This window comes from Triturus cristatus, chromosome 11 (genome assembly GCF_964204655.1).
Source record: "Triturus cristatus chromosome 11, aTriCri1.1, whole genome shotgun sequence".
Taxonomy (NCBI): Eukaryota; Metazoa; Chordata; class Amphibia; order Caudata; family Salamandridae; genus Triturus; species Triturus cristatus.
In genome coordinates, this window is record NC_140594.1 from 633,429,883 (window position 1) to 633,443,906 (window position 14,024).

Sequence of the window (14,024 nt, forward strand, 5' to 3'; positions counted from 1 at the left end):
GGGTAACTGGGGCGTCCAGCCCTATACGGGATGCCTGATAGGATTAGCAACAAAGAAATACCTGGGATCAACATGTAATTTATGACAAGATCTAAAGCTGATAGAGAACTCCTAAAACCCATTGTCAGGGCACACACACTTTTAAATACGGATACATCTATAGAACCATATCTAAGTGTAGTCACATTACCCCATCACCACTTCCTTTTAAAACGCGATAGGCTGAGTCTTTTGTGCTGGCTTTTAGCAGAACCCCAGAGTCAATATTACTTGGAAGAACAGGGCCAATGCACATGTGAGAACGTCCTGACACAAGACACAATGCACTTTTTTTATGACCACTATAATACCTTGAGACGGCAATACATTTTACCCTTGCTCAAAGGGAAGGGATTTCGGCAGGTAAAACCTGCCTTGATCCATCTTCAAATGCTGCAGCTCCCACAAGTTTGTTTTAATGTGGCTAGTTTCTTGTCAGCTGCCATTAGAAGCAGGGAAAAACGCTTGAGCGCTTGAAAGTATGTGTTGGCCCTTCTTTTCGACTTTTTATTGTATCTTCATCATTGAGTCTGTGTATTTATAGTAAACATGAGTTTTAATGTATTGTATTTTACCTTCTCCTTGTATGTAATGTGCTTTTATGGTGTTTATTAACCAAATAAAGTATTTTAACTGACTGATGTGCTAATATGCCACGGATGATTAGACTTTTTAGGATCATGTAACATAACAGTATTTGTCTATCTTGATTACACTCAGGCCGTCCAGCAGTAGTGCAGATCATTGCTCATGGTGAAGAAGCAGTTAAGGTATCTGAAGCTGAACTGCAAGCCCTTGTTCCTGGCCAGGCGAAAAATGATAGTCGACAACCCAATTTTTGTTTTCGATGCTTGCGATGTGGGGCGACTGAGGGCACCTTCTCCCCCACAATATGGCAGTGTAGTCCTTGTCGCGGTTTTGGAGGCAAGTTGCTGCGTGCCTTTCGGAGGTCCTGGGTTGGGACATTCAACCCACGCCTCAATTATTCATGCCCCATATAACTGAGGAAATAGGAGGCCATAGATATAAGCGCCACTTACTGTTTCTAGGCCTCACGCTGGCTAAGCACGATGTGGCTAGGGTGTGGAGGTGTGAGGCTCCGCCGTTGGTTGAGACCTGGAAGAAAGGACTCGACTTTTGTATGGGTCTAGAAATCCCGGTCTTTACAGCAAGAGGGTGCCCCCAGAAACACTAGAAGATATGGAAGCGGTGGGCGGACTACAGGGGAGTAGACTTATATCCTCCCTCCTCTATCTCTGCTATCAATTAATTGTTGGGTTAATGGTATTTTGCTACGCTATAGACCCAATTTATATGTGCACTAAATTGCATCGACCTACATGTCTTAGATCGTTGGAGGCCTCCAGCGATAGTTATGGCACTATTGTTTGTTGTTAAAATTTTCTTTTTTTCCTTTCTCTTTAATGTGTTTTCTACACCTACACAGATATATTATTATGGAGAATATTGAAATCAATGCTGTTTGTCATTATCTTTGACTGGCGTTCTATATGACGTCAGATCTGTATCGGCTTTCAACAAAAAAATTGAGTTGTGAAAAAATAAAACTATTTTTAATGGAAGAGAGAATGCCATGAGGCTGACAAAACAGATGATTGCCTCTAGTGTCAAAAGGGGAAACACCTGCCGATCGACAGTCACCAAAGTGAGTTTCCTGCTCCACATGAGCCTTCCAAACACCCATTGTGACTAACACAAGAAATCATCACCATGTCCTGGAATTGACACACAAGGTACTATTGTGAATCCCATAATGATAGTGACACTGTATAACTGCGATGGTGAACAGAGAGGGGATGGTAGATGCCAGGTGCTCATCCATCTGATATTTTGCGCTGTGACAAGATTCCTCTTGTCTCCTACGCTGTATTGCACTCAGCTCCATACAAAAACCAGACACATTGGTGGGATGGGATAGTAAGGTAGGTAACTCCATCTACTACACTATAGGTAGGGTTTACTCCACAGCACCCACCGCTGGGTTGTTTCCCAAACAGTCACTCCCTAGGACTTTGAGTAGAGCATCACATGATGGAGCAAAGTGCCTTGACAACAAACAGTTGGTGTAAGAGTTTGGTAAGAAAGTTGGAATTATATCTTAGCAGTGGGGGTTGTTTTTATGGTTGTTTTTATGGTTTTCTTTTGGGTTGATTTCGTACTGTTAACCTTTCTCTTCCCCTCTGCCCAGTGTTTCCCCCCTTCCTGGATGGGCAAATTACATCTCTCTGTTTATCTACTTTGAAGGGGTGATCCCGATTTGGTGATGCACGAGATCCCATGGGAGGCCTATCCGAATTGACATGTTCTTTAAGACGCTTGATCTAAATCCACCCTATTTGTCAAAAAGTGCAACATACAAGAAGTGTTTTGGTGAAATAAAAGGAATCAACCCCTGTCTGTTTGATAGACATGAATTACCATGATGTCAATTAACGACTGCCAGTTTTTGGCAAGGAACGTGACAAGCATGGTTGGTGGCAATGTGAAGTGCAATAGAGTCCTGGTATACCTGAAGCACTGCTAAGCTTATTTTGACGCCCTGTAAGAAATACACTTATCTGCGGAGGAAGGCACTAGACTCTGAAGGGGATGGACACAACAGTACTGCCACTCTTACTCCTCCGCAGCTAAAGAGGCACTGCCATGGACGAGGCCTGTGGTCCCATCTGAAACCACAAATATGTGCATTGACAAAGAGGGCAGGTATAGAAGGGTAACTAATTGCCTGAACAGTAATCCTTTGCCTCTCAAAGTGAAAGCACCTAAAGTACTCCCTGCTCAGTTTCTATACAAACTGGACAAGCTCAGTGATGGGCCCAGTATTTGGACATGGTGTGGGAGGTGGACTTCATCTTATCCCTGGACAGATCCCGCCCCTTTGCAAGACTTACGGACAGTACAAGAATCATGTCGGCCCCTTAAGGTTGCGCTGCAAGCTTTGCAATGCACGCCATATAACAAGAAACACTGCCACACAACAGGACAGGTACTCTTATAGCCCTACACATATACTGCATACAAGACTGGACATTTTTACAAAGCTTGAGCTGCAGCTATTGTGTTGGAAACGTACGGTACCTGGGGAACCCTTTACCTGACATTAATCTGTGGTAGATAACACTATCTAGGTTACACCAGTGACATGCATCACTACTTTGCGTCGCTAGAGAGCTGTGCTCTCTAATGCTGCTTTTGAGGCAACCCTAGGTGACACCATACAACATAACTTCAACAGAAATCAAGGCTCTATACATGATGTGTGGACTGGAAGTTAGGCTGCTAGGTGGTGGCATAAGGTTCCTGTATTGAGACTGTTTGAGGCTCCCAATAGCCCACACTGAGAGCTAGCTCGGAACACACTCAAAAGCATAATCCGTGGTCTGGCTGTAATACGTATATCAAATCCCACATTAGACACTGAACACTTAGCAGAGAGGGGCAAACGTGGATGTAGTGGAAAGGTTTGAGGTGTTTATCATTTGTACACTGCCAGATTAGGTGACAAGATGCAGATAATACTATTATAACTACTATGAAGCCAAGTCGCCAAGAGTGAGTTGACAGCTCTGAGAGCCGGGGACAACTACCTGGCCCACTCAAAGGGAGAGACTAAACAGATCATTAGTAGTTACTATGAAGTACTACATGCAAACGCCCCCGCCTCACCCAGACAATCTTGGAGCGGTATGGCTGACATGTATATTCTGCGAATGACAACTTAAGAGGGCCATGTTGGAAGCAATTTTCACAGTTGGAGAGGTCAACACAACCATACAATTGTTGGTCTGGGGTAAGACCCAAGCCTCTAATATGCGCCATGTGAGTTATACAAAGCTATTAAAAGCTTGCCGACACGCAGACTTGTACTGTTATATACACATGCAGATTCAACTGGGAGGCTTAACAGGTATTTCAGAGAAGTGATAGTGGTGACTGTGCGAAAGACAGATAGGGACTCCACCACCGGATCTTTTTACCATCCAATATCAATGCTGTATATGGACTTGCAAAAGTCTTAGAACATATCAGTGAGAAAACGACCATCCTTACTAACCTAGAGCATTCTAATCTGAGGGGGTGTTGTCCCAGGCAAGAAAGGTGAGCCAATCTCAATTGCCTGTTCCTTCTGATGGTTGAAATATACTGAATAGTGGCCCTTCTCCTCAGTTGTCCCCTAGGCATGGAAAAGACATTTGGCATGCCAAGATGGGACTACCTGCACTAAGTTCTAATTGTGATTAAATGGATTTTTGCCCAAGTGAACGGCTGTTGATGCCGGAATCCCAGTTACTCGATGACCCACTACAGCCATAACCATTGAACTTGTGGGAATTCCCCACTTGCTCTCTTGACAGTGGCAGCAAAGCTTCTGTGTCTGGGTGAAAGTTTGGGGAAATGGAGAGAAGACATATTGGAATGCTATAAAATGCCTCTATAACAGCTCCACATAGGTGTGGGATTTAATAAAATATCTACTTGGCCATGCGACAGGCTGCTTCATAAATCTACTTGCCCTGTAACAAAATACACTTGTCCCTTTGGTGCCATGTAGTACGGCGGCACATTATAGCAGCAATCTCATTATATAAGAACTCTCATAATAGCCTCTCGGATTATGCCAGAGCCCATACTAAAGTAGGGTTTGAATACAAGCAATTCACTTATTTTGCGACCTTTCCACAAATCTACATGCTGAGGCAGGAGGTAGTGGTAAGCAATACTTCCCCATGGTTGGAATGCCTTTTTGAGTCTGTGCAAACCTACTAGCATGTTTTATGGGTTTTCATCAGCTCGTCTCTAATAATTTACCATACATTGAAAGCCTGGAAATTTACTACTGACAAGGACAGATGTAAAACGTCTTCCAGGGTTGGGGGGAATAAGTGGTTTGTGGGAAAGTGAACATGTTACTGCTCAACAGATTTTCGCATCAGCAAATCTACACATGCATATTTGCTCGGGCTAAAGTGCAGTTCACAAATACTTTGTAGGAGTAGGATTTCCTGACCTACTTCTGTAAATTCTTATGCATTTATGAAAGCCGTAAATCTTCACTAATGCAAGGACATATACATTTGCGGCACTTATGTGACTTTCTTTAGGAATAAGGCCCCTATTTAGGTCTGGGGGTAACCAAGACCTTTTGTTTTTATTAAAATTCTAACTCTCTCTGTCTCTCTCGCTATCTACCGGCTGTCTTCACTGTGAGTGTCAGCATTCTGATCTTTCTCAAGGAGCATATCGGCACACAGTTTTTTTTAATGCCAGTAACTACTGTGGCAATGTGTGGTTTTTGAGACAAGAAATATTTTTGGTTTTGCCAATGTTTGTTATAATGATGAGAGCCTGGCAGCTCCCACAACAATAAAGTTGTACAAGAATCATGTTAATCCGTTGACCGTGCGGGCGAAATAATAAGTGGGCAGGGTTCGGACGCCCATCGGCCGTCCTCCGTAAACGCCCACTGTGACGTCGGACGGCCGGGGACCGTCCGACGCACGCAAGGGGTTAAAGCACGACACACACAAATAAAATCAAAAGGCTGACCATCAATGTCATAACTATTGGCTTTGCCATTGCTTGTTTATTGTCATGTTTCCTATGCTTTTGTTGAAAATGGTTACACTGATTTTCAATTATGAATTTTTTTTTTTAAATACTAGCATGCATCAACACATTTTATCAAATGATGCTTCAAAGAAATGTTACCTGAAATTTAACAGTAGTTTAGCAAAATCTTTTGTTTCTAGTTGCACTCTGAGCCTTTTCTGCCACTGCCTGCTGCCCTTTTGGAATCAGGCAGGGGTGTGTTCCTGCAGACAAGACGTACTAGCATGCCTAAACTCAGGATATGCGTACATAATCTCCCGAACAGAAAAGTACCTCAAGCTGCATTCAGCAATCTGCTCCAGACCTCAACATGATTCAAGCCTGCACGGTTCCAACCCACATTAAAGGTGCCACACTGGAACCCATCATTGCTAAACCAGGATCAGTAAACATACTAGAGACATCAACCCAACAGACTGGTGAAACCACCATCAAATTATTTTCCAAATATCAACACAAGAAACAACAAGCATTGGCATAGCCAATAGGTCTCGCCTTTGGGACCTTATAGGTGTTTAGCCATGCAACAGTTGCATAACTAAATACTTATAAGGTCCCAAAAGCGAGACTTATTGGCTATGCAAAGCGGGCGTGCGGCCGTGAAAGTGAAAGTAATCGCGGTAAAGCGCGCAGATGCACTGTAGCTTTAGGCTGGCCTGGTAGCACTTTATGGAGCCCTCTCAATAAGTCTCGCCAGACCAGCGCATGCGCTGAGTCAGGCGAGACCTAAAAATCATGGGTCAAAAGAGAAGGGAAAAACGTGGGTGAGGGATTTCAGTAGAGTTAACAGAGTAGAACTGGTGGATAAGTGCCAAACTTCTCTGGCACCCCATACCGACCAAACATTCAAGATCTAACGCATTTACACAACAGCAGTTTTTCCAACATAGTTCAGCAGGTTCAACAAAAAGGTAAAAGAATAAACCGTCAGTACCATGGTCAACCAAAACATAGAACAATGAAAGAAGACAACTTAGGCAACAGAAATAACTAGGGAGAAAAAGGACCCAAACATCACCTACCGTGAACAGCTGAGAATGCATAGAATCTCATTCAAAAAGGCAGTCCGGAAAGCCAAAACAACAGCGATCAAATCCCAACTTGATAAAGCAAAGAACCGGCACAGAAAACTCTTTGATCAAATAAAGCAACAGTCAGGAAAACTGGTAGAACCCACAATTGCGGACAACTCGACAGACATCTGCAGCGCCTTCTCAACTTTCTTTAAAGACAAAATCGCTACCAAAAACAACTGTATTCCCAGCCAAGTGAGTCCCCAACATGATGAATCCACCATCTCCATCCAAACAACACACAGCATGAATACTCACCAATACACTCCAACAACCTCCCAAGGAAAAATGTAACCTTCTGGAACAGTTTTAGACCTTTGTCCGAGAGGGAAATTCAGAAAACCATTCAGTCAATAAAATCTACCATACATTTTGACGATCCCATTTCCTCTTACCTACTAAAGAGATTCACCAATCCGTTACCCCTTTTTGACGAAAATAGTGAATGCCTTTCTCCAACAAGCATTCCTCCAACAAGCATCCCTCCCTCAATGCCTGAAGAAGGGCCAAGTATCCCCCCTACTGTAAAAGAAAAGGGGCTCCTACCAAAATGAGTTGAACAACTTGCGACCAGTATCGAGCTTCCTTACTTGACTAAATTGCTTGAAAAATGCACTCATGATCAGCTATGTGAACATATCATGAATTTTGACCTATTAGACACACACCAATATAGGTTCAGAACTGGACACACTACTGGAGGCAGATACTTAACATCATTGGTGATATAAAAATATACCAAGACCAAAACGAATCCCAACTCCGAATACTTCTGGATTTATCTGCGGCGTTCGACACGGTCAGCCATGAATGCCTCAGAAAAACTTAAACTCAAAATGGGTCTAGCAGGTGCCTTGCTGAACTGGTTCACCTCCTTGCAAAACCGACAACAAAGAGTCAAAATAGAAGACATCCTATCCAATGTAGCAGACATGGATAGGGGCGTTCCACAAGGTTCCACAATTTCATCAATGCTCTTCAATCTGTATTAGAAACTACTCACTAAATCCTGATGCAATCAAAAATCTTGCATCACAAGTATGCAGATGATACGCAACTATAAATCTAGCCGTCCTCTCAAGAGGATATCAAGGGACCAGACAATAGCCTGACGAAAATTTAAGACTGGCTGGCCCACAACCATCTCAAATTAGATCTGCCCAAAAAAAAACATTTTTTTTCCTCGCCCCTCAGTCTCCAACAACCTCAACTATGGGCTCAAAACCTCAACTTGCTAAACTGCACCCCAACCTTCTGTGACTCCGTAAAACTCACTAGATTCAAATCTAAACATGCAAGCTCACATAGAAGCTACATCCAGAAGCGCAAACCTAAATCTGAGCATTCTAAGAAAACTGAAACACTTTATAGTGCTTGAAGACCTCAAAACGGCAGTTCAAACTCTAGTGCTCTCAAGATTGGACTACAGGAAAGATACGCTTATTGGTCTACAAAAAGCCAGCCTAGCCCCAATGAAAGCAACAATAAATACAGCAGCAAGATTTTTAACAGACACTTGTCATTATGATCACATGTCCCCATCACTCAGAGCCCTCAATTGACTCCCTGTCAATGCAAGGATTCAACTGAAAGTTGCTTGCATAACACACCAAGCTCTACACAACTCAAGCCCAAAATATATGGTGAAGACGTTCAAGCTATCAGGAGGAGAAGGAGACTCCAGAAGTGCTAGATCCCTCATACTAGACCCAGCCAGATTGAAAAAAGAAAAACTCAAGGCCGCACTTTCGCTGGATCTGCTCCAAAATGATTAAACTCCCTTCCTCCCTCAATGAGAGCAATTTTCTCATTCAGGCTATTCAAGAACGAAGCAAAAGCCTTACTACTAGAAAAACATGTCCAAAGAGAATTCTTTGGAAACGGTCATCCACCCTACTCGATATTGTGTGCTATTGTTTTTGCCTTGCTCTTCGAACTCTATACAGGTGAACCCTTTTACAACCTGCATCCACCCTGTCCAATATTGTATACAAATGTTATATACCTTGCTCTTTGAACTCTATGTATTGCGTATCTTAAGTGAAAAATGTCTTTACTGTACTATAACCCACATCAGCTCTCTGTGTACAGCGCTCCAACACCGTGATTATCATGTTCACCCTTTATAAAATAATATAAATAAATAAAAAAAAACATCCTGTGTCACCGCTTAAACAAGTCACTCTGTCAATCTGGGGTATACTGAAACTAAACTCGACATACAAAACCGCGTTCTAACAACATAAAAGGGAGCGCTCCCAGCCATGGTACTAACCCCCCTCCCCCCCATAGCACTGCAGGACAGCCAATCAGTTTTAAATGCTGCTTTAAAATAGTCTTTTGCACAAGTACTTTTCTCTTGAACTGACCCCGACTTCAAGTAGGGACACGTTTATTAGTTTTGACTACAATGACCGACTTGGGTCAGACCGAGAAACGCAAATGCCCTTTAGACAAATCATACTGTATGAATGGACTGATAATGATAGTTCACTTTATATGCTGCTTATTTTCACTTTATATGCTGCTTATTTTCAAACTGTAGAGAAGGGTTTTAACATTTGTATTCCTGATCTCAAATGTATTTAATCGAATACCATTTTTCACTTATATGTGTATGTACTTTGTGGGCTCTGGAGATCAGCCCTAGGATTTGTCTGCTTCCGCTTAGGGACTTTCTTTTCTGTTCAACTGCCTCTATTTAACTTTCTTGATAGAAAATGACCAGCAGAGGTTAGTAAAATACCAGAATCACTTTAGCATTCTCTAGATTCCAGTCCATAGAAATTGTCTTCCACGAGCACCCGTCAACAATAATATTTTTTTCAATCTTGTATTTTCAGTGATATGACCACCGAAGGCGCCGCTTTTATATTAAAAACAGAGCTCCACCGAAGGCCCTGCTTTTATATTAAAAGCAGAGCTTTGGACTATACCATTTCCCGCTGAAAGGCAATACTTCTCTCCATGTGTTCCCATACCTGGCGTGTCACGCAGTTTGATGCTTCCTTTTCCTCCATGTTAAAGAACAGTAGATGTTTCAGCACCCAGGCTTATGTGCTCCATAGCTAAATACATATAAGGTCCCAAAGGCGAGACTGAATGCATTGCAAATGCTTGTTATTGTATGTATTCAACTCGTATGAAACACATTGTAATAATTTTAATTATTCTAATAAAGATTACTTACATCAGTTCACATTCTTTGTGAATCTCAATCACCATCCAAAAAAATGTTTTGTTTTTTTAATTTCCTGCAATCACTTTGATGCAATCACCATGCTTCAAAGGGTAACATTCCTATTATGTTTTTACCAGGACAGGGAGGCTGTAAAGTGTGTTTCTTGTAGGGACATGCCCCCCACCCCTCAAATATCTAGTGAGCGTCGTGACCATGCACCACAGGCTAAGTAAATGCCCTACCTGGGGCGAGGCTCTGCTCTTGCTGCCCAAGGTGGTCAGAGGGAGGTGGGCTCTTCCTCAATGCCATCGTTGTTGTTACCTGTGTTCGTAGTTCCGGGTCTGTGTCAAGCAGTCCTGAATCCAGCCTCGTGCTCTGCAGCTCCTCAGTACCCAAGTCCCACAGGCCATTTCGCAGCCCTTCTCTCACATCGACTTCTGTTTTAATTCACAGGACTGCTTCACAGTTGCAATGCAGACCGGAGCACGTCCCAATTTTCTTTACAGTTTCTCACGATTTTCTTTGCAGTTTGCTCTCTAGCCATAAGAAATGGAAAACGGACCCGGTTCGTTTCTACGTGTCCTCGGAGTAAAACAATCCCTGCGTCCATTTCCAAATGGACGATCTCAATATGTTGGGTGAGAAACTCTGCCAAGAACATTTTTCCCTAAAAGGTATTAAATGCTTAAATAAAAATTATTGTATACAATCTGGAATAAATCAAACGAAAGATGCAGATATAACTTTACAGCGTATATTTTTCATGGTTTACCTTGTATTAGAAATCTGCTTACATAACCAGGTTTCGCGAGACACTCCGGAGAAACCTTAAAAACGTTGTAGAGTTGTTCATTCGAAAATGGCCGATTCGCAAACATGTACAACTGAGCGAGCGTATAACTTCTTGTCCTTTAGTTATTTCCCCACTCCTCGCCACAAGCGGTCACGAAGGGATGGGATGGGTGTTGTCCTGTAGAGCGGCCATGTTAGAGTCAGGTGGAGCTTCCAAAATTCAAAAACAAGCACTGGTATAGCCAATAGGTCTCACCGTTGAAAGTTTTTAAGTGTTTAGCCATGCAGCACATTATTCTGGATACGGTGCCGTCAGGGATTGAAGAGCTATACAATTACTACACCGTGGGTAACGCACTCTGATTCAGGAATACATGCTTGCTTAAAGAAACATTTATGGTGAGCACATTCCAAGGCTTTTTAACGCACAGAGACAAGTGCCTCAATGTAAGTAAACCGCCCTGTACCACTGTGAGTGCTGCAATCTTTAAGCTGTTTCCTTGATAAATGTTACAAAAAACGAACATGTACTACTACCACGTAGCAAAAAGCAACAAAAGGGAACCAGATGCTAAGCGTGCTTTAAACTGGAAAAATGCATGACTGAGGAGTAAAGAAGTTAGGCAGTGTCCAAATTAACTACGTAATACTTTTCCTTCCAAAGATTCCCAAAGTAGTTACTACATGGAATTTTTCTGAATCTGAAAATGCACGAGTTCCACTGGTGATGAGACATCAATCAGGAGAAATATACTGTTTTGGAAAGCACAAATGTTGGAACTGGCACTTTCTGGTTTGCTGAGGTGGTGATCTATTTGCAAATATAGGAGGGGGGTGCACATCCCCCCCACCTGGGACTTACTAATGCCCCAGGGACCACCACCTCCCCGGGGCATAGAGTTTTGTAAATGGGGGCGGGGGGGTTCTTGGACCGTCCCCGGCCCTGGGAACCGCCACCTCCTTGGGGCTTTATTTGAAAATAATGCAGAGTGGCGTGCGCATTCACAGCCCCAGAGACCACCACCTGCCCGGGGCTTTAATAAGAAATAATGTGGGGAGCATGGCCCTCCTGCAGTCCTGGGGACCCCCACCTCTCCGGGGCTTTAATCAGAAATAATGCAGTAGCGTGCATGGCCCCCTCCTGCAGCCCTGGGGACAACCACCTCCCTGGGGCACATAGAAAGGAGGAGGGGCTGCGTGGCCCCCCCTTCAGGAGCTCTAGAAGGCCCTGAGGCCCACCAACCCCCAGGGCCAGCTCCTGCAGTGTCCCGGGGTGCCGAAACCCCGGAACACGGCAGTTTGCTAGTGCACCAGGGGATGCGTTTGCAGATTGGTGGAGAAAGGGGGCGTGGCCTCTGACGACCTCTCAGTAATCCAGCTGTGTGGAACTTACTGGATGTAACAGGAGGGGTAGTTGGGTCCCAAGGACTCCTCTTGTTACCTCCTGTACGTCCCACACAGCGGAATTGCTAAGAGGTCTTCGGAGGCCACGCCCCTTTTCTCCAACACTCTGCAAACGCATCTCCTGGAGTACTACTGTTTGAGGGATGAAGTTCACTTTACTTCTGAGGGATCTTGGAGGTCAAGAAGCCCTCCTGGTACCTCCTGTAAGTCCTACACAGCAGGATTCCTCAGAGCTGCTCAGAGGTCCACCCCCTTTCTCCACTACTCTGCAAATGCTTACTTAAAAAACCATAGGAATTCAATGAAAAAAAAAGGTTACACGGATGTTATAGTTAGGAATTAGCATTTAAAAAACCTTAAAAATTCACTGAAAAAAACAAAGGCTAGAAGGATGTTATAGTCAGGAAATAGCATTTAAGAAACCTTAGAAATTCACTGAAAAAAACAAAGTTTACAGGGGCATTATAGTTAGGCTCAGGTTTTACTCATAGAAAACCAGTGAAATTCAGCCTTTATAGTTATTGAGCTAACTATAACTCAAGCCCCCGCAATGCACTGCTTATGGCCTCACATATTACTTCACTCATGACATGGTCAGTGACATCACTGATGACATCTCAAATATATATGTATGTATATGTATATTATCTACTGGCGGTCGCCAGTAGATAGTTATAGTTAGGACCGTGTTTCCATAGGAAATCTCAAAATTCTATTTTGAATAACTTTGGCGCCGGTTGACGAATCTTCGCGAAATTTTCAAAACTAATGGGGCGCTCCGCTCAGCTCCTACCCTGAAAGTCTCGGGGGGATTCGTCAAGCGGGGGCCGAGAAAAAAGGGGGGTCCCAAACGCGTTTTCCCCATGCATTTTCCCATAGGACCTTTAGTCGAAGGTACAGCCCGAATGGCTGAACAGAATTACTTGAAATTTGGCAGAGAGGTAGTCCTCAGGTCAGGGATGTGCCTTTTGCATATATGGAGTCAATATGTCCAGTAGTTCCTGAGAAAATTGCAGTTAAAAGCACATACATATCTATAGCCGCGCACCCTAACGTGCGCGAGCGTAATTCTGATTGGTTGTTACATGTCAGTCAACGTTCGAATCGGTCGAAATCAGGAAGTGTCGGCCGCCATTTTGTTTGTTTTCAGTGCGAGAGTGGAAAAGGAAGGTGGCGAACGTGAAAAGGGGGCAGGGTAGAGAGTTCCTGACCCCCTAGCCCTGGTCAGGGGGTCCCTGAAGGACCCCGAAGGCAGAAAAAAACATTAATTTTTTTTTTTTAAATCGCAGGGGTGCGCGCACCGTGCGCGCACGGTGAAAAACCATAAAAAAAAATAATAATAATTTTAATACGTAGTTTATTGAAAAATAAATATATAAAAAAAAATATAATACATACATAACTTAGCATTTAAAAAACCGTACAAATTCACTGAAAAAACCATAGGTTTCACACACGTTCAAGTTAGGAATTAGCATTTAAAAAACCTTGCAAATTCACTTAAAAAACCATAGGTTTCACACATGTTATAGTTAGGTGGATATTTCACTCGTAAAAAACCAATGAAATTCCCCCGTTATAGTTAGTTGAGATAACTATAACTCGCGCGACCGCCACTCTATCACAAGGATGATGTCATCAGTGATGTCATGAGTGATGCCACTGACCATGTCATGAGTGATGTAATATGTGACGTCATGAGCAGAGGATTGCGGGCGCGCGAGTTATAGTTATCTCAACTAACTATAACGGGGAATTTCATTGGTTTTTTACGAGTGAAATATCCACCTAACTATAACATGTGTGAAACCTATGGTTTTTTAAGTGAATCTATATATATATATATATATATTATATATATATATTCACTGAAAAATACATAGGTTTTAGGGGTGTTATAGTTA

At 43.0% G+C, this 14,024-nt stretch overlaps 2 protein-coding genes across 2 annotated transcripts in view; one reads left to right on the plus strand and one right to left on the minus strand.

Moving 5' to 3' along the window:
- Positions 1 to 10,827, minus strand: part of PARL (presenilin associated rhomboid like) — an 86,570-nt gene extending 75,743 nt beyond the window's left edge. The window contains exons 1-2 of the mRNA XM_085634109.1: positions 10,697 to 10,827; positions 10,246 to 10,591 (exon numbers count right to left, since the gene is read on the minus strand). Of these exons, the coding sequence (XP_085490235.1) occupies positions 10,246 to 10,334 (89 nt within the window). The 5' untranslated portion in view covers positions 10,335 to 10,591; positions 10,697 to 10,827. The remainder of the gene's footprint in view (positions 1 to 10,245; positions 10,592 to 10,696) is intronic.
- The window catches only part of LOC146785206 (claudin-15-like), a 404,144-nt gene that overhangs the window by 86,900 nt on the left and 303,220 nt on the right, over positions 1 to 14,024 (plus strand). The window lies entirely within an intron of this gene.